The 26,756-nt window shown below is 39.1% G+C and overlaps 1 protein-coding gene across 4 annotated transcripts in view; it reads left to right on the top strand.

Annotated features, from left to right (window-relative positions):
• Positions 1-24,161, top strand: part of CDK8 (cyclin dependent kinase 8) — a 95,827-nt gene extending 71,666 nt beyond the window's left edge. Inside the window, exons 5-13 of one of the 4 annotated variants that reach the window (XM_040979862.1) lie at positions 3,614-3,671; positions 5,936-6,067; positions 11,908-12,051; positions 14,395-14,464; positions 15,177-15,249; positions 19,274-19,371; positions 20,363-20,441; positions 20,545-20,700; positions 22,880-24,161. In XM_040979862.1, coding sequence (XP_040835796.1) covers positions 3,614-3,671; positions 5,936-6,067; positions 11,908-12,051; positions 14,395-14,464; positions 15,177-15,249; positions 19,274-19,371; positions 20,363-20,441; positions 20,545-20,700; positions 22,880-23,005 — 936 coding nt within the window. In that variant the 3' untranslated portion in view covers positions 23,006-24,161. Of the gene's footprint in view, positions 1-3,613; positions 3,672-5,935; positions 6,068-11,907; positions 12,052-14,394; positions 14,465-15,176; positions 15,250-19,273; positions 19,372-20,362; positions 20,442-20,541; positions 20,701-22,879 lie in introns of all 4 variants that reach the window. The other 3 variants (XM_040979861.1, XM_040979863.1, XM_040979864.1) reach the window with 3 other exon arrangements.
• Positions 24,162-26,756: the final 2,595 nt, after the last annotated feature.

Here is a 26,756-nt window from a genome sequence, read left to right as displayed (position 1 = left end):
TCAGTAGGTAGTGCAGCATGTCTTATCATTTGTGCTTAACATCAGTATGCTGAAAGATTTTCCATGGTACAATGCTTCTCAGTCATGTTGGGCTTCTGACCTAAATGGCCACAGAGTTTAATTACGTATATAATTCGTCAGAGTGCCACCTGCAAAGTTCCCCATGTTCCTTGATAGTGATTATGGTTTAAAGTTTATAAAAAATAAGGTTATTTATGAGCAAGTTATGACTGACTATGTACTTCATGTATTACCATTGTCTACTTGAAGTTTTGGCTCTGGAATTAAGAACTACTTCCAGTTCCTGATAGTAACAAACAAAAGTAAAGAAATTTGTATCAGGAAGATAATTTTTTGGGCTTGCATTTGTCTCAGCTGTTGGGATGCCACTTGGGACCACCTGTGCCTTGACAGAGCCCGTGAATTTGAAATGTGGCCCTATTTGTTACTACTAGTGCTCAGCCTAGGATGCAGCAGAATAAGGGGCCCTGTATTCCCCGTGGGGACCCCTGGCTGCGGCCAGCCCAGGGCCAGCTGTGAGAATTGGTTTTGTGGGAAGGAACATTGCTTCAGTGTGTTTTAGTATTTAATATATGAAGACCAATGTTAAACATCACATCTTTCGAAGCTCTCCTTAATAATAAGCAGCAGAAACACTGATAGGTGTAGTCCTGATCATTAGTGTTTTCTTTTGAGCTTTCCATTAGATCAGATTTAGAAAAGAAGAAATTTTAAGTAATTTGTGGACTGATTTAGTCTGTCATGCCTGGTGCATATGGAATGTTACCACAGGAGATGCGATCATTGTTATACCATGTTCCTATTGCAACACCTACAATCTCCGTTTTACTTATGACTAGTGAGCCCAAATCTAGTGTGAATTCACTTAGAAGCAGAAGTAACACGGGCTAAAAGTGTCATATTGATAGGGGGCTTTTAGCTCTTAGACCTGCTTCAAGTCATGCAATAGACAGTGAATTGCCTAGCAAAGTAATTTTTAATCATTATCTAGTGTTCTGGCCACATGTCCCAAATCCAGACCAGACTTTGACAGAGAAAGTGTTCAGCAGTACTCGCCATCAGGTTTCAAATTTAATCATAACCAGTGGCTCTAGAATAGAAAACCTACAATAAAAAACAGGAGAGGGTTTTGTGCCTTGGCTAGTGCCAAATGGTCCATACCTCCCATCCCAGGGCTTGTCAGACCTCGCCTAGCTGATGGAGTGAGTGGGAGCCTGTGTTTTAAAAGTAAGAGATATATTCATGTGTATTGTTTTTGCCAGTTATGGAGGCAATTTTTTATAATAGGGAATTCCCGTGCTGAGAAAATTACAGTAAACCAGTTTCTCATCTCATGACTATGGAATAAGTGAGGGGTTCTGGGTTGGGATGGAAAAGAGGGAAGTGGTGACAGGGATTCTTTTAACTGAGTGCAGTTTAAATTGTTTTTATTCATAATTCATGTTACCTCTTTCATGGCTGAGGAATGGCAAATGGTCAACTTTTGCCACACAGCGCAGAGGAAAGATTCTTTGGAGTGGAAGTGATAGCAGTGACATTGTTGTGAAGAGTTGTAGTCTAGTGAAACCCAGAAAAGCCACCTGTGTCAGGAGTCCATGGAGCAGGCGAAGATAGACCTGGAGATGCTAGGAACCAGCTTGCAGGAGCCTTGGTTCACATTCAAGAATTGAATGGTATTCAGGGTTAGTGAGGGGGCAGTCAAGATGCAAGTGGTGCTTAGATGGCGCTAAAAATGTAATGTGAAAGCATTTACATTTTTGAGAAAGTTCATTCATACCTTTATCATTCTAATGCTTTTCCACGTCTTGTTTGTGGGAACTAGTTTTTTTTTTAACCTGAGTAATCATGATATATATAATTTTGTATCTATTTTTATTTAATCAGATTATAATACTCTTCCATAATAATATGGAAAAGTAGAATTTTCCATAGAAAAGCGATCATACTTATCTTTTAGAAAGATAACCCTGGCAGCAGTACAGAATGCTGTATTTGATGGCAAGAAATTAAAAAAGGGATGAAGAGTAAGAAATGTATCTGAGTGTTAAATACCTCCTTAAACAGGAAGTCCTGCCCTGGACAGAGTTCTAGCATAAGCATGAAGTTTGTTCCTGAAGTCTTGTTGTGAATTGAGAGAACGCCCTTTGCCCTTAGCCAAATAGAGCCCTGCTTGATTCTACCTGAAAACTTTTCTTCCCCCTTCAGCATTTCACACTGACTCAGAAATGTGTCATTGTTTTTGGCTGAACTGTGAGACGCCGTAGGGAGTAACCCAGTCTTGATGGGTTAACATGGTGCACAAAGCTTTGCTCTGGGCAGTAGCTGCATGGAGTTCACAGGGACTGTTTGTAGTAGTGTGCTTATCCTGATACCCCAGGCAGGGAGGGGGTGTGTGTGGGTGTGTGTGTGAGAGAGAGAGATTCTGACATTTTTCTTGAATAAAACATTTTTACTATTATAATGATGTATGTTAATTTTAAAAGTTGCCACATAGAATTGCTTTTGGAATGGTATATTAGGGAGACGGTACCAAACTATCAAAGAAAGGGTAGATTCTCTCTCTGTCCCAATTTTGCTAGTTATACTTAGGGCAATTGTTTTAATCTGGCTAGTGCCTAGTTCTCTTAACTTAAAAGTTATGAAGATTTGTAACCTCTGAAATGTGTAAGTTTCTGTCTCAGGAATATCTCATTTTTTTTTTTTTTACTAAGAGCAAATAATGTTCTGATATTTGGTAGCTGATGAAGTATCACACTACAAAAAAAACAATACACTACAGATTACAGATTGATAAATAGCTATCAATAAATATGGTTAGGGAAGCCTGTGAAGTGGTTATCACTGTAACCAGCCTTTATTAAAACACTTAATTTGATTTTGAGGTTATTTTGGTCAGTGTATTTGTAATCTAGTTCCACTGTTTCATAGAATGGTAGAATTAAAGTCAGATGGAAAAGATAGCAGGAGAGCAGAGGAAAGCCATGGCTTCCTTCTTCCCTTCCTCTTTCTTTGCCCCCTTGAAGGGAGAATAACCCTTAATAAATTCATAGTAGCTAACTGTGGATGACAGTTACTCTCAGAGAGTTTAAAACTATTGAAAATATTACTTTTGTAAAATCTGACTTTAAATTTAGCTTCTGTTTTTAATACAAACCAAACAAGTCTTTGTCAGAATAATACCTGTTAGCTTACTAACTTTAGAAATGACTAGTAAATTTCTCTATAATTTAAACACAGATACATGTTTCCAATTCCAAAAAGTGGCTCCTTGTGTATAATTGAAGAGTGGGAAGGTATCAACACAGCGATTTCTGTTCCGTGCTCCGGGGGAGAGAAAACAGGCCGATGAAAGGACCAGGGAACCCCTTAGCCCCACGGGGAAGCAGTGTCATGTCTAGGCCCCCTGAAACTTGCATACATACCACTTTGCATTTATACACATACACTTTTTTTGGTGACTTCTGTATTTGATCTTAATTTTTGAGTAAATGAGGGCTTTTTAAAAGGTGGATTTATGTTATATTGGCATATTGTCTATTTAAAAGAAACCACTACTGTCTACTGAAAAAAAAACACTATTTTGTTTCCACAGAAACCTGCTAATATTTTAGTTATGGGTGAAGGTCCTGAGCGAGGAAGAGTAAAAATTGGTATGTTATATCTTTGATAAGTCACAGTGTAGCACTCTTGTAAAATTTTTGCAGGCAGCCGTATCACTTCTAATTCTTGCTGTAATAATATGCATATATTCATGTAGTTCCATATGATCAGAGGCATTTCAAAAGAGTATACATAAAAGCAAAAAATGTTTCACACTCTTCTCGAAAGGTGTCAGACAGTCCTGAGAGACTGAAGTGTTCAGTTACGACACAAGCTGTGCAAGTTTCCTAGAAACCGCTGCCTTCCTTAAACAGAGCCTGGGAGTGAGTGGTTTCTATTCCCGGTAGAGTCAGCTTCACCTGGTTCACAAGGGCGTACAGCGTGCTAATGAATCTGCCATCGGTCCTGTTTACCCAAACAGGACTAGCTGAGAACACAGACTTTGTTGGCGTCATCTAGACTAGTACTTACCTGCCCTAGAGAAGACCCCACGGCCTGATAGGAGTGGAACCAGTAGGCCTTTGCCTGACAGGAAAGAAATGGCCTGGCATTCTGTACCTTGTCAGGTGTGCTGAGAGCTCTGATTTCCTACATGTCAAGTAAAATCTTACCCATTTTTAGTCTGATATTCTGTAAGGATAGAATTAAACTTATTTATACAACTAGTTGTTTGTTTTTCATTAAAATCATTGTCATTTCCCTATTGTGTTTGTCACATATATTTAGTTTTGTGTGTGGTTAGAGGAAATGTTATAACTGACTTATAGGAGTATCTGACAATTTCTGATTTGCACATTTTGATGTGAATTAAAAGTGTCAGCTGGTGTGTACCACTTCACCAAAAAGAGAAACTTGGTGTTCCGAACCCCTCTTACCTATCCTTCCTCATAAATTCCCCTGATCTCGCTCTCCACTTCTAATTAGACTTTTGAAATATTTGTATATGAAGTTTACAGATTTGTAGTCGTGAGAAGTTGATGGACCTCAGCAGACTCCATGCCAGTGGCTTTCTTTGTGAACCAGGCCTTGTCAGTCCCTCTCTCAGTGCTAACAAATGCCTGTGCAATCCTTACATACGCTTTTAAAGGAATCTTCCAATTCAGTTTGGTGGCGTCAAATTCAAACACATTCAAACCATCCAAAATAGAGAAGTCCAGCCAAGGAATAGCTCCAGATGTGTTCTTTGTATGTATGATTTGGGGAAGATTTACATAATACATTAAAATAGTCTAGTTTCAACTTGCACTTCTGTGTAAAATATATGATGTTGGCAGGATTGGGTGATGCTACTTCTTAAAGCATTCATATTTCATTAAGAAAATTTTTTGTGAAGCATTATTTGGTTTTCTGACTCATGGTTTTTTAATGCCTTGCCACATTTTGGATTTTTATTTTAGTTACATGATTAAGTTGATTAGAATAGGCCCTCCTTCATTTAGAGAATGCGCATTAGGAGAGTAAAACTTATCTAGAGGTGAGTGAGGTTTGGAATCATTGAATAGGTGGTGAGACCAACGCCCATCCATCCTGTGTCAGGCTAAAACTGTGTGTAATGACAGTGTAAGTGATACTATTTGGAGAGGGAGAGAGGGGATTAAAAAATAAAAGTTTTTGCCCTTCTAGATTAGTAGGATGAACAGCCATGTCCAAGTAACTGCCTTACTACGTTTAACTGTGTTAAATGCCATCAGCCATGTAAGCTGTAGTCCACCTCTGGGGTATCAGTTTGTACCTTTGTCAAATTAGCTGCTTTAACAACTCAGCTTCCTCATCTGAATAAGGTGAATTCGGTGGCCTTTAAAGTCTTCGAGCTTAACACAACGCTGAAGCTTTAAAATTGATTGAAATTCAGCCCAAAGTAAATGGGAAAGATAGTGATGTTCATTATTGTTTAATAGTTTCTGATGAACTAACTGCACCAGTGAACAGGCTTGTCATTGCAATTAATGGGAAGCCTTACTGTCACTGGGTATCTGATGAGTACAGAGAGTGGAAAGGCAGCTCCATAACTGTCCCCAGTGGTGCTGTGACAAATGGCAAAAAATCTGCCACAAGGAGTGGGGGAACTCTAGACCTCCAGCAGCAGGGCTGGTCTTCCACCTCGGTGAAGAGCTGGGTGGCAGTAGTTTGGTGAGAATGAAGATCTCAAACTCATTTGTATTTAGACTTCTAAAAAGCTTAAGATGTTTTGTGGCCTTTTCCCCCCCGAATTTATCACATCTTTGGTATCTTATAAATAACAATGTTAAAATTAGACTAATCAGACTTGTAAAAATCTGTTTGCTTACCAGTATTATTGATTTTTATTTTACAGCTGATATGGGCTTTGCCCGTTTATTTAATTCACCTTTGAAGCCTTTAGCAGATTTGGATCCAGTGGTTGTAACATTCTGGTATCGTGCCCCAGAACTGCTTCTTGGAGCAAGACATTATACCAAAGCTATTGGTGAGTAGAACTAATTACAATTCATGACTTTATGAAAGTTTCCATAAAAGTTATATATTTCTATGTATTTTAAAATAAGGTACTGTAGCAAATATAGGAGCACTAACTAACCCTGAATTCTGCTGCTTACAGTTAGCTTTAGGGGTGTGTGTCTGCACATCTGTCTCTGCATTAAAAGATAGACATTTAAGATTTTTTAAATAAATGGGATCATACTGTGCATTCTCTTATTAAATATTTTATGTAAAAGTTTTAAGGTTAACTTGCAAAGCAAAATAAAACAGTAAACATTTGAAATTCTTGAATTTTAGACAAATATTTCTTACATAAAAAAATACTAGCTAGTAAAAGATGTCTCTAAAATTAAAGGAAAAAGATTATGAAAAATGTGGGCATTTTGAACACTTTTTAGATCCATTCTGCCTAGTTTACAGTACCTCGATGCTCTTCTATGTCCTCTGACCCCTCCATCTTTGAGCCCCATTGGTCACATCATCATCCACATTTCGTCAATGTTTATACTTTCTTCTGTTTGCCCATAACGGCCCTTGTTGTTTGCACTGTAAGTTATATATTATATTAACTGTGATGCTTGGCCACCAGAGTACTTTTACCACTTCTGCATTACTGACATCTTGATTCGGTTTTCTTCTGTTTGGTTGAGTTTGACCGAGTTGTATTTTTTTCTTCTGTGCTTTTCTTTCCTTCTCCTCGCCCCCACCTTTGTTCTGTGTCCTTACTGCATCCTGGGGATCCTCCAGTTTGCTCAGATACCCCTCCATTGTCTCCTGCATCCAAGCTGCTGATGAAGCCCATGGCGTTCCCTTGATATCATTTGTCAGTAAATTAGCTGGGGGTTTTCCTTTAAACAGGACTTCTAATCCTTACATTGACCAATGTGTGCTGTGTATATTTGGACATGTACTTGGCTACCTAGTGGGCACAGTTAGTCTAAAGTTCATGTCCTATATTTGTGCAAAATTCTCCATGTAATCCTTTGATTTCATCTGTAGAGTTTCTGTTTCTTTTTCCTAAACTTGGTATAGCAGATGTTCTTGGAGTTGAGTTTTTTTCCTAGGTCTTTTTTTCATTTATGTAACTTGTTCTCTCAGTTGTTCCACTTGGTAACCCTTGAGTGGCTCTTTGTATGTAAGAATCAGGTTGCAAAATTGCCTTTGAAAACTCTGTGTACAAAGATCATGAGGCTTATAAGCTGGGGGTCCAGCAAAGAGCATCATTTCCTGGGGAACCCCAAATGCCAGAACTGCAAATCTTTCCTCTGAGGACATTCAGAGTCTTCAAGCGTCTTTCAGCTTCCACCCTTTCTGTACTTGCAGCCCTGGGTTAATGGTCCCAAGGGATGGGGAGCATGGAGCCATCTATTTAAATTGCTATCTTGCCCTTGATATTTGCAAGTACAAAAATCATTTCCTGAACTATAGAAAATACATCTGCTTCTCCCTGAACATTAGCACTAGGCCCTGAGTCTGCTTTCAGCCTGTTTTGTGTGTCTTCTGTCTTGCAGAAACATTGTTGTATGCCTCTGTCTAAAACAGAATGTCCACGTGTCCAGTATTTTTTTTGTTGTTGTTCAGGGCTTGATCAAAGGGCTTGTTTTAGGCAGAACTTCTTTGATCACATAGTCTGAAAATAGTTTCCTACCTTCCTGCTCTCTTCACTTTATTGTTTTCATCACCAAATGGCCTCTCCAGCCCACTGATGCAGATAGACCACTGTGAGCCAGTGACCACTGTGAACCAAGGCCTTGATATAGAATCGTCTTTGCTGAACAAATGAGTGCATCTTCTCCCTGACATTCTCTTCCTCTTTTTCTTTACTGCTTTGTTGTTGTTTTAATGAATACTCAGGAGCAGAAAAGGAAAAAATGCTTGTGATCCTTCCCTTGTGTTTTGTTTTGAATCCAGCATCTTTTCCAAAAACCTTTGTAAGCTGTTATTCATTGGGGTGTCTGCAGCCCATCGATTTTAATACCAGATGTGTGTCACAAAGCCAAACCACCAGGAGTTGGAAAGGTAGATTCCCTCATTCCAGTGGATGTATATTTTGGGATAAGGGAGATCCTTTAAAACTTAGGAGAAACCTGTGTGAATGCAAATTACAAAAGCCTTACTACTAAGAAGTTTACAATTCAGTTGAGAAAACAATATGAATATGTACATAAAATAATTTTTTTCATCCTTGAACCTTGAAGTTAGAAAGGATTGCCAGTGGAACAGTTGTTTGATAAGACATTTCACCTGTTTGCTTTATTTTTTGAAAATGAGAATTTAGCATGAGTCATGCCTTAGATATCCTTCAACTTTGAAGGGTTCCATGGCTTTATATAGAAACAACTGCCTTCTGAGCCAGGGTGATCATAGAGGCGTGAACTTGGCAGCAGCTGGCTGAGACCAAGGTCAGCACCGTTTCCTCAGCAGTGGTGATCTCCACCCATCCCCCACGTCCAGTACACAGATGTTTTGCCAACACCACTTGTGAAGAACACTTTACTGTTTTTGAAACATTGAGTCTGAAAGTTAGTATATAAGTATCTTTCTGTTTTTGTTTGTTTGAGAGGGAGAGTTTGCTTACCATTTTTAATACAAATTTTGACAAGTTGGAATCAGGAAATATAAAATAGAACTTCTTCCTCTATTTCAGTCTTCACCACACAATCCAATTCCTCCTGCCTCCCACACAAGTATGCTAAAGGTCCAGGAAACTGCTCAACTGGTTCCCCACACCATTAAAGCCACTTGCAAGAACTTAACTGTCTGATAACTGCAGTGTGAGCAGCCAGTGGAAGAACCTTCATGACTTAACCATATGTATAATTTTCTGAATATATTTATGTATTCATTTAAAGACCTTACAAAGAAGAGCTAAATCTGTTGTTGGGCTTCAGTGGATAAAGTTAAGCAACTAAACTGAAAGATACATGAAGGAGCAAAATTTAGGGAAAATAATCTGATCTGAACCCTTCATACTGTCTTCTCTTCACTATGGAAGAAGTTATCATGCTGTGGTAATTTATTCAACGTACAGAGCCGTAACCTGAATGAATATACCAAATAGTAAGGAAAATAGACCAGTAAATATAATTCAGGGACAAATTGTAGTCCATTTTCAATGTGTTATGTTTTACTTTATAATTTTTTGTGGGCTTTGGGACAAGGATTGAAAGAAAGGAAGGTTTCAATCTCTAATCATCACTAAAGCAGTCTTGAAAATTTTAGAAAAACTCAAGTGTTTGTCCTCAAATAGCTGAATGCCACAGAACATACGGCATTCTGCAGTGTGGGAAATATGCAGCAGAGAGGGGAAACAAGAACTTACTGTTTGTCAGGATAGAAACTTGTCATTTGGACACCTGTTGTTTGAAATGTTTTTGCTAATTCCCTTTCTCCAGTTTGAGTACATGAAGCGAGCCACTTCTCACTTCTCCTGTTCTTTGCATAGCTCAGTGGCTACACGCAAGCAGGATAGATTTTGAGAAGTAGCTGGGATTTGTTTGTTTTTTATTTGGAAAGCCTTTTTGGAAGGAGTTAGGTAGGTGAGCAGAAAGGAGACTTTTCTGTGAATCTGACAGTCTCAAGGTTCCTGGGGGAAAATTAGGAAGGAAAGACTTACTTGCGGAGAATTGAAACTTTGAAAGAGTAGCCCGATTTACTGACTCAAAATTCATGATTAACATCTGGGTTGGGATTTTAAAGAAAGGAAGGGTGGTGAACTTGATAAAGATGACAGATGATAAAAGATATTAAAAAAGAGGTCACTAGAATGTTTTTTTTCCCCTTTTTATTTGAAGACAGGATAGCTTTAATGATAGCTAAGTTATTTACCTCTCATCTTCATATATTTTAGTTTTGTTACTGAAATTCTTGATAGCTAACCAGGCAAATTGTTAAGTGTCTTTTGGGTATAGGATGAATAGAGTTTTAAATATACAAAATGACCCAATATTCCATTTGGTCATCCTGCTTTTAGCTTACCTATCTGACTACTGAGATTATTAAAGGCCAAATCTGTATGTAAGAATAAAAATTTTAAAAATTTGTCGTACTTGATTTGAAAGAAAGATTGATCTTCTATCACCTGGTTCACTGCCTTAGTGACCTCAGCTGCCATGTGTGGGCCAGGAAATGCCAAGACCCAGGCATTCCATTTTGATCTTTCACACAGTGGCAGGGGCCTGAGCGCTTTGCCAGTGGACTCTTGACAGGAACATTAGCAGGGACTGGAGCACAAGTGGAGCTGTCTGGTGTGGGACTGGCACATGTATAGGGCATGCCCTCTTTGCTCAGACTGCTCATAAAACACCACGAAGCTGTGAGTCCCCCCGCCCCACTCCAGTTTACCTTCTTTTTGCCAAAAACAACAGTTCGTTCTATAAAGACACTTGAACGTTTGAGAAAAATGAAATTGAAAAATAAGTGTATTTTTATGTGAAAATTTTGAAATTCATACAAAAAAAGCTTATGTAAACTGTGTATTCATACTCTGAATTTTTTTTTGCACCAAAATGAGCTTTCAATTCTGTTTTTTGAAGAACTTTCTGAAGTCCCCTCATATTTCTTAAGACTTTTCCATACAGTAGAATTGGCTAGGTTTGATAATATCAGTGTAATCTTCAAGTAAATAGATAATTTGTTATTCTGAATTATAAATTTGAAAGTTTTACACCTAATCTCTGTGCTCCAGTTTTCAGAATTCAGGATTTTCCCCCCTCATGTACTAGTTAAGAGATTATTAACAACATGCTTTTAAAAAATCAGCTTTAATTAAACAGTGATTTTTCTATTCATCTTTAATGTTTATTTATGCTGATGACAAGTGTTGAGTAGATCAGGCAGAACCCATTTCCTGAGTAGATAAAATATGTGCCCAACATTGGATTTAGTGTAAGGAAGTTAATATTGTCCTTTTAGGGATTTGCTAAGAGTAGAACTAAAATATTTTCAACCTTAAATTCTAAATTACTATATTGAATTTATCTTTATTAATGGTTCTATTGATTTCAAATTTAATATGAATGAAAGTAAGCCTGTAAATTATGAATGCAAGGAATTTGCTTTTTGTTGTATACAAAGAAATATATTTCTGATTATGTAAATAATTCCTAAGTCTGAAACTTAGTACAAGAATGGTGTTTTGCTCTGTATTTTCTTGTAGTTGTTTGTAATTACTCAAATCTGACGTTGCTGTAGCATAAACAATACTTTGGAGGAGTGCTGTGCATGGACATGGTATTTCATGAGAATGTTTGAGATCAGGAACTGCTGCCCTTTTCTTGGGATTGCACCTTGCTGATAGAGTTAACAGCAGGGTGATGACTAGACTTCACAAGGAGCCAAGCAAGAAAGTGTTTTATCACAAAATTTCTGTTTGCTGCTTTTGTCAAGGCCCAACTTGAAAGGCTGTTTGGATTTTCTGTTTAATTTTGTTTAGTTTTGTTTGTTTGTGATTCCCATGCTTTGTATACAGCTTTGTATTTATTTCATAGATAAGGTACTGTTTAGGGTATTTAAAAAAAATCACCAAAAATCCAGCTAATCAGGTTTATTAGGCTTGCAGTAAATATGCTGTGTGGGACGGAGGTATAATAAGGATTGAAGAATTGGGGTGTGGGAGTGTGGGGGTTATTTACAAATAATGTTCCCTGATAGTTATAACTGCTTAGGAATTAATATGACTCTTAGGAAAGAAAAGAAAGATGAAAAAACTCCCCACCAAAATAAAAATGCATTTTCTTTTGGAAAGAACCGCTTTATTTTCCTCCTTTCTTTTTCTTTTTCCTTTCCTTTTTTTTTTCTTTTCCTTTTTTTCTTTTTATTTTAAAGATATTTGGGCTATAGGGTGTATATTTGCAGAACTACTAACGTCAGAACCAATATTTCACTGTCGACAAGAGGACATCAAAACTAGTAACCCTTACCACCATGACCAGCTGGACAGAATATTCAATGTAATGGGATTCCCTGCAGGTACACATTATGTTTCTGTTTTTGATTTTAAAATACTGCTGTTTGAACTTAGATAGCTCCATTGGAAAGGTATCTATTTTTACTGATGGAAGGTATTTATACATGATGCTTTTGTTTTATTACTTATATTTATGAAATATTGGTAGAAATAGCAAAATTTGTGAAAATTCATGTGAGTATCAGTATAGGCATGTTTATGGATTTCCTGAATTTGCAAAGTATATTTTTGGCTTTGTTTTGCTTTGTTTTGTTGTTTGCTGCTTGAAATGATTCAGTATTTGTAGTATCTGTATTAAAATGGTGTTTTCAGTTTTTACTAGAAGAAGCTATAAATCAGATTCAATAGAAAAAAAATTTTATTGTAGCACATTTAATACCATCACTTCTTGACATTTGGGATCAAATTAGGGCACTATGGGTGTTATTATATTGGACATTTCTGATCTCTAACCCTCATCCTTAAGAGCATTCTTTGTAGTGTTCTGTTGGAACAGTCAGAATGAGGATTAAGGCAGGGAGTCGGTTCTTAGGTGTCCAGTTCCTGTGGTTACATCTCCACAGCTCCGTCCTGTTCCTAGATAGAACGCAGAATGGCAGTTCATCATTCACCAGAAGCTGCCCAGAGGTGCAGGATAATGATGGATTGTTTAAAACATGGAATTTTGACATGTCTAGGACTTAATAGAAATTGTTTCTCATTAGGAATATTTCTCAGGTCACTGTAATCTAAGTCAAAGATAGAAATATCTGGGAGTTTTAATTCCACATTCCCATGTAAAGGTGTTAATTATCAGTAAATGCAAAATAACTACACAGTTACCTTTTTCCAAACATGGTCAATGGTTTTAGGAAGATGACTTTGTTGTGATGGAATTTCTTTTATCCACTAAATATTTATGAGTAGCTGCTAGATGAGAGCACTGTTTTGAGTAAAACATTGATACAGCAGGCAGCATTCTCGCCCTGGTGTGGTTTACATTGTAACTGCTATTAAGTAGAATGTTTAAAGAATAGTTCCAGTCTGAACAGATACAGAAGAATGGCCTTTCCTTCCTGCTTCTGAATTTGTTGGCTGTTTCTGAGGCCCACAGGAATGTAGGAGTAGTGAGTGCCTGTAGTGTGTCTGCACAGTTGAATTTAAAGGGCCCTTAGGAAGGTGTCAGCGAGGGTCCATGAGGGATGCCTGACTGTAACAGATGCAAATTATGCTTTAACAAAGACTAGTATGGCAGTGGTTTGTAACAATCAGGTGACTGAAGCCAGGGAAACGGGCCTCTAGCACAGCCATGCTGAAGGTAGAAAACAAGAGTAACGAAGGAAAATGGAAGTCACAGCTTTTTATGGGAAGTCTATAACAGAGAATAATCTCAAGATTTCTACCTCGAGGAATTGACAAAATAGAGAAATTGAGGAAAGGAAAAAGTAAGGAATGCAAGTGAATATTTAGCTTACTCAACCCTGTGTGTTATCTATGGTGGACAGGTAGCAAATATTTTTACAGGTGACTTCAAAGAAAAGCAAACCTTGAAAGGCCACTTAAAAGTTAAAGGTGCATTTAAGCACACAGTGCTGTGTGCCTGGTGGGCTTTCAGGAGGAAATCCTTGGGGAATGATGGGGAAAGGTTGTCTCCAGCGTGAGTTGTTAAAGCAGCTTTGTAATATCAGCAATATGGATTTGTTTTACCCTCTACCACCACCACCAAAAAAAAGTTATTTGGTAGTCAGGGGCTTTTATTTAGTGTTGAATAATGTTAATAAAACAAGTCAAGGTACCAGGTAATTATTAATATGCTGGTTCTGTCCTGCCCTGTTCTGGAAAGAACAGTTGTTACTCACTACATTGATTGCTGGTGTAAATAAGGAAACATATTTAATAAGGTTAAAGTGGTGTGGTAACACAAAGTTAAAAGCCACTGGGGTGTTGTGGGGGGAGGCAGAGAGCTTAGTTTTCTCATTGAAGATATGCCTGATTTAACCAAGAAACTTAGTTGAAAGGAAAAGATAAATCATTTTACTAATAGAAATGGGACTGTTTAATAATAGAACTAGAAATATTGATTTATTCTTCCCTAGCTGTGGAAATTGAGGCAACTTATACTAAAGCGTACAGAAAGTAGAAAGCTTAAAAATGTACAAGATTAACAGATTTATAAGCTGTTTGAAGGGATAAAGAATTGTGTATTTACAGTTCAAGGTGTTTAATGGAACTGAACATGTATTTGAAGTCTGAGCTTTTATGGAAGTTAAAAGAATAGGAACTGTGGTGAAAATTTAGGCAATGTCATTAAAATACTCGAGAATAGGAACCTAGGCAACATAAACATTTATCAATGTGTTTCACAGATAAAGATTGGGAAGATATAAAAAAGATGCCTGAACATTCAACATTAATGAAAGATTTCAGAAGAAATACGTAAGTTGGAAGAAAATAGATCTTCTGTTGGTTTTTGCTTCTCCAGAATACTCAGTGTTAAGACTGAGTACTCAACACACGCAACGTAACATCTCTGCAATAAGTAACTTGATTTATAAGATGCTTAAATGGTGCTAAAAAGAAAATGACTAATATTAGAACTGATTTAGATACAAAAGGAAAAATCAGTTCTTCTGTTGTTTATTGCTTTCTAGAAGTTCTGTTTTATTAATATCACTGCTAAAGAGATGAGGAACTAAAATAAACCCTTCGGTAGCCACTTGCCTACTCGCCCTCTTCAACGAGTTGTAGTCATTTTACCAAGTAGTTATTTTAAACAAGTTCAACAGGAGAATGGTATTGCACTTATTTACAAAGCAAGGCCAGTGGTTGAAACAGTCTGGCTTATAAACGCACAGCAAATGTATTTTAAAGTTACCGGTAAAGCTCTATTAAACTTTTGACTCAGATGTTGTCTAAAATATCTAAGAAAAAAGGTATTCAGTATGTTATTCATGAAATTGTCTTGATCTGGCATCCATTTACAAAGTGACTAGTATAAATAGTGAATGGAACTATAAAATTAATTTAATGACTTTTTATCCTGACAAGTTTTTTTAATGCTGATCAAAATGATTCTCTTTGGAAGGACTTTAGCTACTGTAAATTTCCTTACATCTATTACAGATATTTCATAGTATTTCTCTTTCAGGTATACCAACTGCAGCCTTATCAAGTATATGGAGAAACATAAAGTTAAACCAGATAGCAAAGCATTCCACTTGGTAAGCATTAGTACAGTTTTAATGGAATCCATTTCCCCTTAATTGACTAAAACCACCTGTTCTTTTGCATTGGTTTATTTGATCAGTACGCACAGAATAATGGCTGATGCAAAGATCTTTTTGCTATCTAGGGAAGACATTAACATATTTACTATTCCAAAACTATATATGATCTGATGTGTGTTTTGTATCAGATTTTCAAAAGGTCGTATTGTGGCATATCTGTCGATAACACTAAAAAATTGTATTCGTATTCTTTGTTTTTGGACTGTTATTTTTAAATTTCAAAAACCTCCAGGAATGTATCAAAATAAAATAGTTGCACTATTCCAAAATAATCTTTGCAGACTTTCTGGTGTTTTAACTCTGGAAAGATTCTTAAAAGTTTGGGCTCCAGTGATGCATCTCTAGGGGTGGTGTGTGGCATTTCACATTGGAAAGTGGGAGAGTGCTGATCAGTGTAGAATGGAAAGATGGAATGACCTAGAATCTGTGAGTGTGAATACTTGGAAGGTATCTTTCTGATGAGGTTGCCAGCTTCAATTTGTTTGCAGTAATATTTAGTTATACTGTAATTTCACTTTTATGTTTTCAAAAAACGTTTGATTATAGTGTATGAAATGGGAGCTTATAGAAGCAAGTTATATTTTGTGTGGCTTAAAATTCTTTGAACTCCTGGTTATTTGTTTGCTTTTCTATTTGAAAAGCGGTGGCAGGGCAGGAGTGGGAGAGGGAGATGCAGGGAGTACTGCCATGGATTAATTTGCTCCCAAGTGCCTGCAGCAGCCAGGACCTGAGCTGGGCTAGAAGCAGAAGCTGAAAACAGCCCTGTCCCTGAGTGCGTGGCAGAGGCCCAGTTCCTGAAACCCTCCCTGCTGCCACCTCGGGCTCTTAGCTGGAAAGTGCAGTCAGGCTCTGGAGTAGGCATTGTGAGCTGCAGGAGGCTCAGTGCCGGCTGCTCAAGTGTTTTGAAAGCATTAAACCTGTTTCATGGCAGCCAGGCCACTTTGCATTTCTGCTTTTATTTCTCTTTTATCTGTTTCTGCTTCTGTTTTTTATAACTTCTTATTTCCTCATGTTATATTTTATAACATGTTTCATATTTCATTATAAGCAATATTAAAAGCAATGCTAAACCTGTTACATTACCACACATACTATTCAAATACTGATTTGTTCTAATGTACTTCTAACAGGACAGTTGGAATGCTAAATTAGATCCTTCAATATTAGACTATTTGTTTTTTAAAGATTTATTTATTATTTTTACTGGAGAGGCAGATTTACAGAGAGAAGAAGAAAGAAAGATGCAGGATCCAGGATTCTCTTTCCAATCTCATTGTGATTGCAGGGTCCCAAGAAGTTGGTCCATCCTCTGCCTTCCCAGCAGGGAGCTGGATGGAAAGTGTAAAAGCTGGTACGTGAACTAGCACCCATATGGTATGCTGGCACTTAGAGGAGGAGGATTGGCCAGTTGAACCATTGCCCCAGCTCCCAAAGTTTTGTATTCTAACAAAATAATGATAGTGGTGGTAGAATAAAAGTCATGGATAGGAGGAGCTTCTCTGCCTGTTCCCTAGTTCCCTGCTGCTCATTATAGTCTGTGATTCCAAATCACCACCACTGGAACCCCAGAAGTAACCTTCCTCGCTGTAACTGTGGGTGATGTTTCCTGGAGTGACCTGTCTTCACAGGCGACAATCTACAGTCGTCCCATCTGAAAGCTCTGTTAAAACCTATTAAAATTATTGAGTATCAGGACCTGGTGGCATGGCCTAGCGGCTAAAGTCCTCACCTTGAACGTGCTGAGATCCCATATGGGTGCCAGTTCTAATCCCAGCAGCTACACTTCCCATCCAGTTCCCTGCTTGTGGCCTGGGAAAGCAGTCGAGGACGGCCCAAAGCTTTGGGACCCTGCACCTGTGTGGGATACTTGGAAGAAGTTCCTGGCTCCTGGCTTCAGATTGGCGCAGAACCGGCCGTTGCGCTCACTTGGGGAGTGAATCATCAGACTGAAGATCTTCCTCTCTGTCTCTCCTTCTCTCTGTATATCTGACTTTCCAATAAATAAATAAATCTTTTTAAAATAAATAAATAAATAAAATTACTGGGTATTATAAATAAAAGACCAGAGGGGTTTTTTGTTTTTTTATTTTTCCTCTCACTCCTAAAGATTATGCTTCCACATAAATATAAGATGATTTAGATTTGAATCTCACCATCCCAGCATTTTATCTGCATTAAAAAAAAAAGGATGTATTTTCTCATTTAGAAGGCAGAATTATGGTGGTGGGGGAAAAAAGAACAAGAAAGATACATAAAGAGAAATCTTCTATCTGCTGGTCCACTTCTTAAAATCCCTTCAGTGACCAGGTCTGGGCAAGGTCAAAGTCAGGAGCTTCATTGGATCTCCCACCTGGGTAAAAGAATCCCAAACACTTGGGCAATCTTCTGTTCTCAAACAATTAGGGAGCTGGATTGAAAGTGGAGCATCTAGAAAAAGAATGAGCTCCTTCCTGTATAGGATGCCACTATTGTAGCTGGCAGCTTTACCTGTCAGACCTGGATTATTAGTCTGTTAATTTGTCGTCTTCTACTGAGTCCCAATGTGTCTGCTTGCTAATTGGTTTTCAAAGCACGATCCCCTTTCCGCCAGCATTAGTGTCACTTGTGGACCTTGGGCACCGACCCAGGCTTCAATCAGAAACTCCCAACAGTTTGTTTTAGGAACCCTCCAGGTGATTCTGTTGCATGCTCAGGTTTCAAAGACTGCTGCATTAGATCAAAGAGGATAAACCAAGAGCCCTCCATTTAATAAGCTATATATTGGAATTAAATATTCTAGGTCATAATCTTCAATGAACTGTTCTGACTGAAAGTACTAAATGTTTATATTAGTGTAGCAATAATAGTAATAGCTTAGGGCCTGGTGCGATATCATAGTGGTTAAAGTCCTCACTTTGAATGCACCGAGATCCCATATGGGCGCCAGTGCTAATCCCAGCAGCTCCACTTCCCATCCAGCTCCCTGCTTGTGGCCTGGGAAAGCAGTTGAGGATGGCCCAAAGCTTTGGGATCCTGCACCCACATGGGAGACCTGAGACCTGGAGGAAATTCCTGGCTCCTGGCTTCAGATTGGCTCAGCCCCTGCTATTGTGGCCGCTTGGGGAGTGAATCATCAGATGGAAGATCTTCCTCTCTGTCTCTCCTCCTCTCTGTATATTTGCCTTTCCAATAAAAATAAATAAATGTTTTAAAAAAACAATAATAGCTTATAATTACATAATGCTTTCTTTGTGTCATGCAACACCCTAAATTGGGTTCTATGTATGAACCCATTGAATCCTGAAGGTAAACGTATATCTTCATTTACCAGATGGGGTTAAAGATATTAAATGAAGAGCTGCCCAGCATCTATCAGCATGTAAAAGTTGATTCAGGATTTAAGCTACGCAGTCTCCTTTGAGAGTCTGTATTCATTACCGCCACTCTGTACTTTTCAGGTCATGTATTACCGTATTTGTTAGACTAGCACAGTGCTGAGTCATAGAACTTTTTATGCTGGTCTGCAGAGTTCATTTGGGCAGTCACCAGCCAGGTGCAGCTCTGGAGCTCTCAGAGTGCAACGGATGTGACTAGGAAATGGGATTTTTAAAATTTAATTCAGTTTTAATTAATTTTAATATGAATAATTTCCGACTTCTAGTGTATTATTTGTGTTATGCCAATTTTCCCCTTAATAGAAAATACAAAAAATTTTAATCTTATTCTAAATTCATAAAGCAGCTAAGATAGCATTAGTCAAAGATCAATGATTTAAAATCAAAAGAGTTTAGTTTTATGAGAATCACGTGAAGTTATGGAAATAATTACAGTGCAAATTAGTTCATTACATTTAATTATTGGGGGTTTTTTGTCCTTAATAAGGGAGTGTAAATTTTAGTAATATTTTAAAAAAACATGCCCTACATAGCTACTAAGAGGAAATTATAAGAATGCAATAATAATGCTTTTATGATTTCAGCTTCAAAAATTGCTGACTATGGACCCAATAAAGCGAATTACCTCAGAACAGGCTATGCAGGATCCCTATTTTCTTGAAGACCCACTTCCTACATCAGAGTAAGTGAACCATATGGTTTATTTGTTTGTTTGTTTGTTTAAATGTTTTAAGTTTTTCAAAATGATTGGCAGTACAGAAAGACGAAGGTTCTGTCTGCTGATTCACTCCCTAACTGCCTACAAGAGCCCGGGCTGGGCCAGGCCACAGCTACAAGCCTGTAGCTATGTGTAGGTCTCCAGCTTGAGTGGTAAGACTTCAGCCACATGAGCCATCATCACTCCTACAAACACGGATGGGATTAGCAGAAAGTTAGAATCTGGAGTGGAGCTGGGTTTCAGACCCAAATACTGTGCTGTATGATGCAAGAATCTTCTGATGTTTTAACCTCTAGGTCGTACGGCTGTCCTTGTGGCTGACTTATTAACTCACTGGTTGGAGCCTACTTTGTTTGAGTTGTCAGCTATGGTTGCCGCTCCTTCCACTTGGACACCCGAGGAAATTCTTAGGACAAGCAGCAGTTGAACTCCACTGAAGGAAGTGTCATTTAAAGGCCTTCCTGTTTATCTCTTGCTTTACGAATTGTTGATCCCATTAGTTTGGGCCCGTGACCCACTTGTTCAGTGACACCCTAATTGTGCATGCTGCAGTTGCCTTAGAGTCACTGAGTTTGTTGATTGCTTTTAGCTACCATTTTGCACTTTAATATTTCAAGAACCATTTCCAGATGTGTGCTTCCTATACTATTTTTTGTTTGCACTAGTGTAAAACTCACATCCTAGCTGAAATCCATGTTTTGGTTGTACTAAGAGTGATACTGGGGTAAAAGGAGAAAATAGAGTTATTTATAATGTAGTGAAAGGCCCTCAGGTGGCTTGTTATAATGTGACTTAATTAGCAGAAAAAAAAATTTGTCATAGTTGTATGAAAAGTGCTTATTTTTGCAAATATAAAGATCATCTTAAAAGAGGAAAATGAAAACTGCACAAGTAAAGCATTTGAAGTACTGGCTAGACTACCAGAAATCGTTTTCTTTTTGTTTCTTATGATCAGTGTTTTTGCTGGTTGTCAAATCCCTTACCCCAAACGGGAATTTTTAACAGAAGAAGAACCTGATGACAAAGGCGACAAAGTAAGTATTAAAGTACAGTTGGCAGGCTTCTTGTTTCCTGAATGGGTGTATTTTGTTCTCCTTCTGAGTTGAACTTTGTTTTTCTGTTGAACCACTTGAGAAGAACCAGCAGCAGCAGCAGGGCAATAACCACACCAACGGAACTGGCCACCCAGGGAACCAGGAGAGCAGTCACACACAGGGACCCCCTCTGAAAAAAGTCAGAGTTGTTCCTCCTACCACTACCTCAGGCGGACTCATCATGACCTCAGACTATCAGGTATTTCAGATTTGACCTATCATGTCGATATTTGCCTTTGGATTTCATGACCTTTGGAAAATGGAGTGTAACTAAGAAATACCAACCAGTGTGGGGGAACACACTGTTACCAGGTATCACTGGCATGAAAAAAGGCAGCAGGAGGTGATATAGGAGGGCTTAGGCTTCTGACCCGGAAGACTTGGAGTGATCAAATTCAAATTATGATCTTGGACAAGTAATAGAATATCTCCTTACTTTTGTTTCTCCATGGATATAAAGAAAGCTGGGAAAACCTATCTTGCAGGTGTTGTCGGAGTGGACTTGATGTGGCTTAGTCTCAAGCTTATACTGGGAGCTTGGCAAATGCTCTCTGTTGCCTTGAAGCCGTGGAATGCAGGCTTTGAGGTCCTGGCCCTGTCGCTCATGTCTCTAACCTTGAGTTCAGGTGTGTGTAGTGATCTCATATGTAAAAATGTGGGCAGTGCTATGGTTTATTTGGGATTAAATGAGATAATATATGCCAAAGCATCTTAGCCGTAAGTGAACACTAAGCAGATGATGTGTTACTTTTATCATTAATGTTCTTAGTAGTATTCACAGTATGCAAAAGCACTTCTCCAGGGTGGTAGTGGTTTGGGCAGTGCTGTAGTAACAGTGAATGGCTCACCATGTGTGATGCCAGCTGTTACACTCAGGATGAAATATATAGTCTCCTTGCCATAATTGTGTTTCCAGGAGGTGAGGGCTGTCTTGGCCGCGGCAGGAAACAGGCTTGCATGTAATCCCCCAGCCAGTCAGTGGTCTGCCTACCTAGGACGCAGACCCAAGCAGAGTTTACTCACCTAAGGATCCTGTGATGTAGCGTTGTCAATTCCTTAGTGGAAGGGTCTGTTTTGAAAATTGCATCCTTCCTCCTTTTCTCTTCTGCTTATTCTCCCAATTCCAACTACACTGGGTTTCAGTGTAGGAATACAAAGCCTGACCAGTTAGTTATTTACATACAGGAAGGGCCAAGAAGATCTTAGGAAAAGAGTAAGTTTCCCAGCACCTGCCACTTCACTTCAAGAATACCATATTTGTCTGAGTTGCTTGGAGAGAGAGGGGTCAGCGCACCGTGGGAGTCTTGGTTTGCCTGAGTGTGATTCTCTCCCTGCTAGCTACCAGGGACCAGCGACTGGGGGGTGGAGAGTTGCCTCCACGGTGATTCTTTCCCCTCCCCCACAGTCGGGAAGGGAAGGGAAGACTGCATCTCTTTTTGCACAGTTGCTTAGAATGAAGGAGAGCCGTGCCTGACCTTGATTTCTGAAACCGAGAGGACTGTGTTAGACGCTCTGTTGGTGTTTCCTGTTATCATTGGGATAGGTTTTCTAAGTGGTTTCGAAGTAGCATTTTAAGTGCCAACTCCAAAATGTTGTTTTCTTAAAAGTGGTAGAATTTAGAATTGTATGATTTATTAAATATGCTTTGAAAGAGAGAAGTAAGAAATTAGGTTAATCTTTTATGGTGTTTGTCTTAGAATGTAATGTAAGAGATGTGGGAATAGAAATGATTGTCTAATAGATCAGAATGAGGGAGTTGGGCGTTATCAATCTTTCTTTGTGTCTTCTAAAGAATCGAGAATACCATTTTCATTTCAGTGGGTATATTTTTAATTTTATTCATAACATTGTAGCAGAAAGTAAGAGTCAGTACTGTTATCGAGCCTAGGAATGGGTCAGTGCTGCAGGAGTTGGTTGATCCTCTGGTGCCCCTCCTTGTTATATTCAGTTTGATTCCTTGGTTGTACCCGGGTATTGGAGTAGGGCTTTCTGTTGATGAAGGAAACACGAGAATTGCCTTTGGATTTCTTAATGTGTACAACACTAAGTTGTTTATATGTGAACATCTCAAGTAAATGGATTATTATTTTATCCAATAGCTATAGAGCTGTCTAAAAGGGGGTTCCTGCTGTCCTCGTCCCCTAAAAAAAAGTATTTCTATAGTAGAATAATCAGACTTAATAGAACATTTGAATTTCTTCCTAAAGAAGAGACGTGAGATTTTTGCATTTGATTCCGAAGCTAGTCCTAAGCACAAAGCTTTGCTGACTTCATTAAACATTTCCACCACTCACCCCCACCTCAGCGTTGCTGCTGGCTTGGGGTCCCACTACTTTTAGGAATGTGTGAGTCATATTTCTCCCTCATCTCCTTTGCAGCGTTCCAATCCACATGCTGCCTATCCCAACCCTGGACCAAGCACATCACAGCCCCAGAGCAGCATGGGGTACTCAGCTACCTCCCAGCAGCCTCCACAGTACTCACATCAGACACATCGGTACTGAGCTGCGTCGGAATCTTGTCATTGCACTGTTGCTAATGCTGCAGGGCTGACTGACAGCTCTCCGCGGGAACCTGGTATGGGCCGTGAGAATGTACTGTACAACCACAGCTTCAAAATGTCCAATAGCCAAGTTCCACCACTTTTCACAGATTGGAGTAGTGGCTTCCAAGTTGTACCTATTTTGGAATTAGACTTGAAAAGAAAGTGCTAGCACAGTTTGTGTTGTGGATTTGCTACTTCCATAGTTTACTTGACATGGTTCAGACTGACCAATGCATTTTTTTCAGTGACAGTCTGTAGCAGTTGAAGCTGTGAAATGTGCTGTGCTAGGGGCAAGCATTTGTGTTGTATGTGGTGAATTCTTTCAGTGTAACAACATTATCTGACCAATAGTACACACACAGACACAAAGTTTAACTGGTACTTGAAACATGCAGTATATATTAACTCAACAAAATAACCAAGACTCAAAGTGAGATTATTTTGGTACACCTTTCTTTTTAGTGTCTTATCAGTGGGTTGATTCATTTTCTGAATTAATCAGTATTTTTGACCAAGAACATTGCTTGGATGTTTTTGAAAGTACAAAAAGCCACAGTTTTTCCAGAAAGGTTTCGAGACTCCCAAAGATTAATTTCCAACTCATGAGTTTGTTTTTATTTTCAATCTATGACTTGACTGGTATTAAAGCTGCTATTTGATAGTAATTAAATATGTTGTCATTGATATAAACCTGTTTGGTTCAGCAAACTAAAATGATTGTCATAGACAGTGTTTTATTTTCCCTGTTGGTGTTGCTGATTTGTGAGCATGCTTTAAGATGAAAAAAGCATGAATGATAACTTCCTTAAAAAGGTGCGGCATCCAATTCAAATATTTTGTCCTGATTTTAAAGCTGGTTGGTGTAGTGCTGTTAAGATTTTATTCAGTTAAATTTCTTTTTTAAAACTTGTCCGCACGTTGTTTAGGGTGCCCTTACTTCAGCAAAGGAGAAAGAATAGGAGAGCCTTAGAATTTTTGAGGAAAAAAAAAACCTATAACATACAATGTACTGTATCAAACTATTTTACATGAATGACACAAGTATTCTGAATAAAAAAATTGAACATTGTTTTAAAAAAGGCAAGGTGTTATGTAATAAATTTATTTTTCATAAATCAAAATATGGTGTCAGCTGTATTTGTTCTGTACACAGGTGTCCCGTGGTAAGTGGCTTTTGAATCAGTCTGGTCAGTTGCTTTCACAAGAGTCATTGTGTGTTCTGTGGGGGTCTTGCCATGGATCGCTTGTCTGGTGTATTTGATACTGTAATATATGATGGAGCTATGTGTTTGAACTGAAAGATACAGGGATGAATCTTTACCTCCCCTGGCGTCATTGCTGGCTCTAGTCTGTGTCACATGCAGGCTTTGACCCAAAATTCTATCCTTCTTCAGTACCAAATACAGAAGCTGCCAAGTAGTATTTTTTCTTATAAAATTTCACTTCATTCACAGGAAACTATCATAAAATATTTTAAGAACTGAGGAATCTTATTACTGATGATGACCTTTAACAGTTAAAGAGACTTTTTAGGAGCCGAATTTGTACTCCCATTTGAAGTCTGGCCCAGTTCATTCCGAAGATGCAAAGATGTGATCTGGAACTTCCTACTGAGAACACAGGAGCTCTCCTATGACGACCACACTTAACCTTCCTCCCCATGCGTTCTTACATCCCTTCCACACCAGTTATCTTCTAATATTTCTCACTGCTTTCACTGCAGTAGAGTTCAAGCTTTAGAGGATAAGAGGCTTGTCTAAACGGCCTCCCCGACTCGACCTAGCCCCAGAAGTTGATTCCACAGTGTTAAGATACAACATGGAATCTTCATTGATGCAGCAACCTGAAAAGTAGATCTTCAGAAAAACAGCTCTCGGATCACACATCCAAGCTATTCTAAAGATTGAGCCAGCAGTACAGCTGAGAGATTTTCAGAGGGCTTGCCCAGTGGATACTCCACCTCCTCTTCTAAAATAAATTTCCAAAGGCAAAACCTGTTTTGATAGAGTCCCCGAGGTCTGAGTTCTCAGTTTATCTGCATTCACTGCTTGAAATGAGCCCACCAGTTCCATGGTGTTGAACGTTGCTAACCTCCACATCGATATATTCCAGCCTCCCTTCTCCGTGAGCTCCAGGTTTTTATATTTAATTATATCTGTGACACATGACAATCCTGCTCTTCTTAATCCCATTCCCTGGCTTTATTTTCTACATAGTATTTGGCATGTGGGCAATAGTTTCTCTAAACTTTCTTCCTAGTAGAATGGAGACTGAGAACGGAGCCACCTCTGTATTTCCACCTTATTTTCTAGTTGATATCATGTCAGACTTGGGATGGTGAAAGCCTGATATCCTCTGAACTATCATCCCAGACCTATCTGTGTCTGATTCTGATCAGGCTCTAGACCGAATGGCTCCACACCCACCCAGGCTGCTCAGTCCACTTCAGGCTTGGGCTCCTGAATGGATGCCACCCTTTGCAGTGGGCCAGACCAGGTGGCAGCTTTCATGCTGTTATTTCACACACACTTTTCCAACCATTACAGTTGCAAATCTTACCAGTTCTCGCTCAGAAATACAGGGATGACCTTTGACCTAAAGATGGCTCCACTTGATCTTATAATGTTACAAAAGTCATATAATTCAATGATTACAAAAGTCATATAATTCAACTCTATATCTGGAGTTTTGAATATGGGTTTTTCCAGCCAGATCCTCTGTTGGACACTGGGCCGCCATGGTAGGGGCTACAGCTGCCACTCAGTTCTCTTGATCATGAAGGGATCTAACCAAAACTGTACAATGTACAGTGTGGCTCAGCTAGAATATTCAGTGGGTTAGAAGGGTCAGTACATTTCCCAGTTAAATCAGGGTGTGGGTTTGTGGGGATGTGTTATAATCTCCTAGGTCTAGGAGCATCTGTATCTCGAATGGTCTGTCCATACCACCTTTACTCTAACCAACCTATGCCAAGCTACAGTCACCTCTTTCTACTTCTAGGGCAATCTCCTGCTCCCACTTTTGCCCTCTCCCCTCTGCAAGCAGTCTTAGTGAACCCTGTAAGGCTGCAGCAACAGTACAGCCAGTATCCCTGCAGTGCATCTGCCTCAGATCTTCCCTGTGCCCAGCAACTCCTCACCTCCCTCTTCCTTTTGGCTGCCATCTGCTCCGCCTCTCCTCTCTGTCTACCTCATTCCCCCTCCCCTGCTCCTTGCTGTTTTGCTGTCTAGCCTAGCATGCTGCTGACTGAACACATGTACACCTGCTGTGCTGGCTGCCTCACATGCTGCCTCTGGTAACTGTCGCTGCAGGTCTATGCAATCCTCTCATCCTGGACAGCTCTTTCTTTCCCTTGTTAACGAAGCGCTGCTCGACCCCAGTCCCTGTGCACCATTTGCTCTATTCCATTTGCTCTGCTCTTTTCCTAGCCATTGCTTACTGTGTCAGTAACCTCTGTGCTTGTTGACTGTTTTTCCTCTTGCAGTTGCAGAGAAACTGCAGGAGGGTGGTGTTTATTACAACAGCCCCAGCCACTGGAGGAGCGGCTTACAGTAGTCCCTCTGAAAGAGTGAGTGAGTGAGTGTGTGACTTGGTGTTTGGATGGCAAATAGGAGTGCCTCAAACTGGACATGTCCCACATACGTACTCCCACCCCCCGCACCAGAGAAGCCATTATTTTTCTGGAAAAGAAATTTTGTGAGAAATCTTCC

The sequence above is a fragment of the Ochotona curzoniae genome, unplaced genomic scaffold (assembly GCF_017591425.1).
Source record: "Ochotona curzoniae isolate NIBS_2020 unplaced genomic scaffold, NIBS_Ocur_1.0 contig_3332, whole genome shotgun sequence".
Classification (NCBI taxonomy): Eukaryota; Metazoa; Chordata; class Mammalia; order Lagomorpha; family Ochotonidae; genus Ochotona; species Ochotona curzoniae.
Note: the sequence above shows the minus strand (reverse complement) of the source record. Positions and strands in the feature narration are given on the sequence as shown.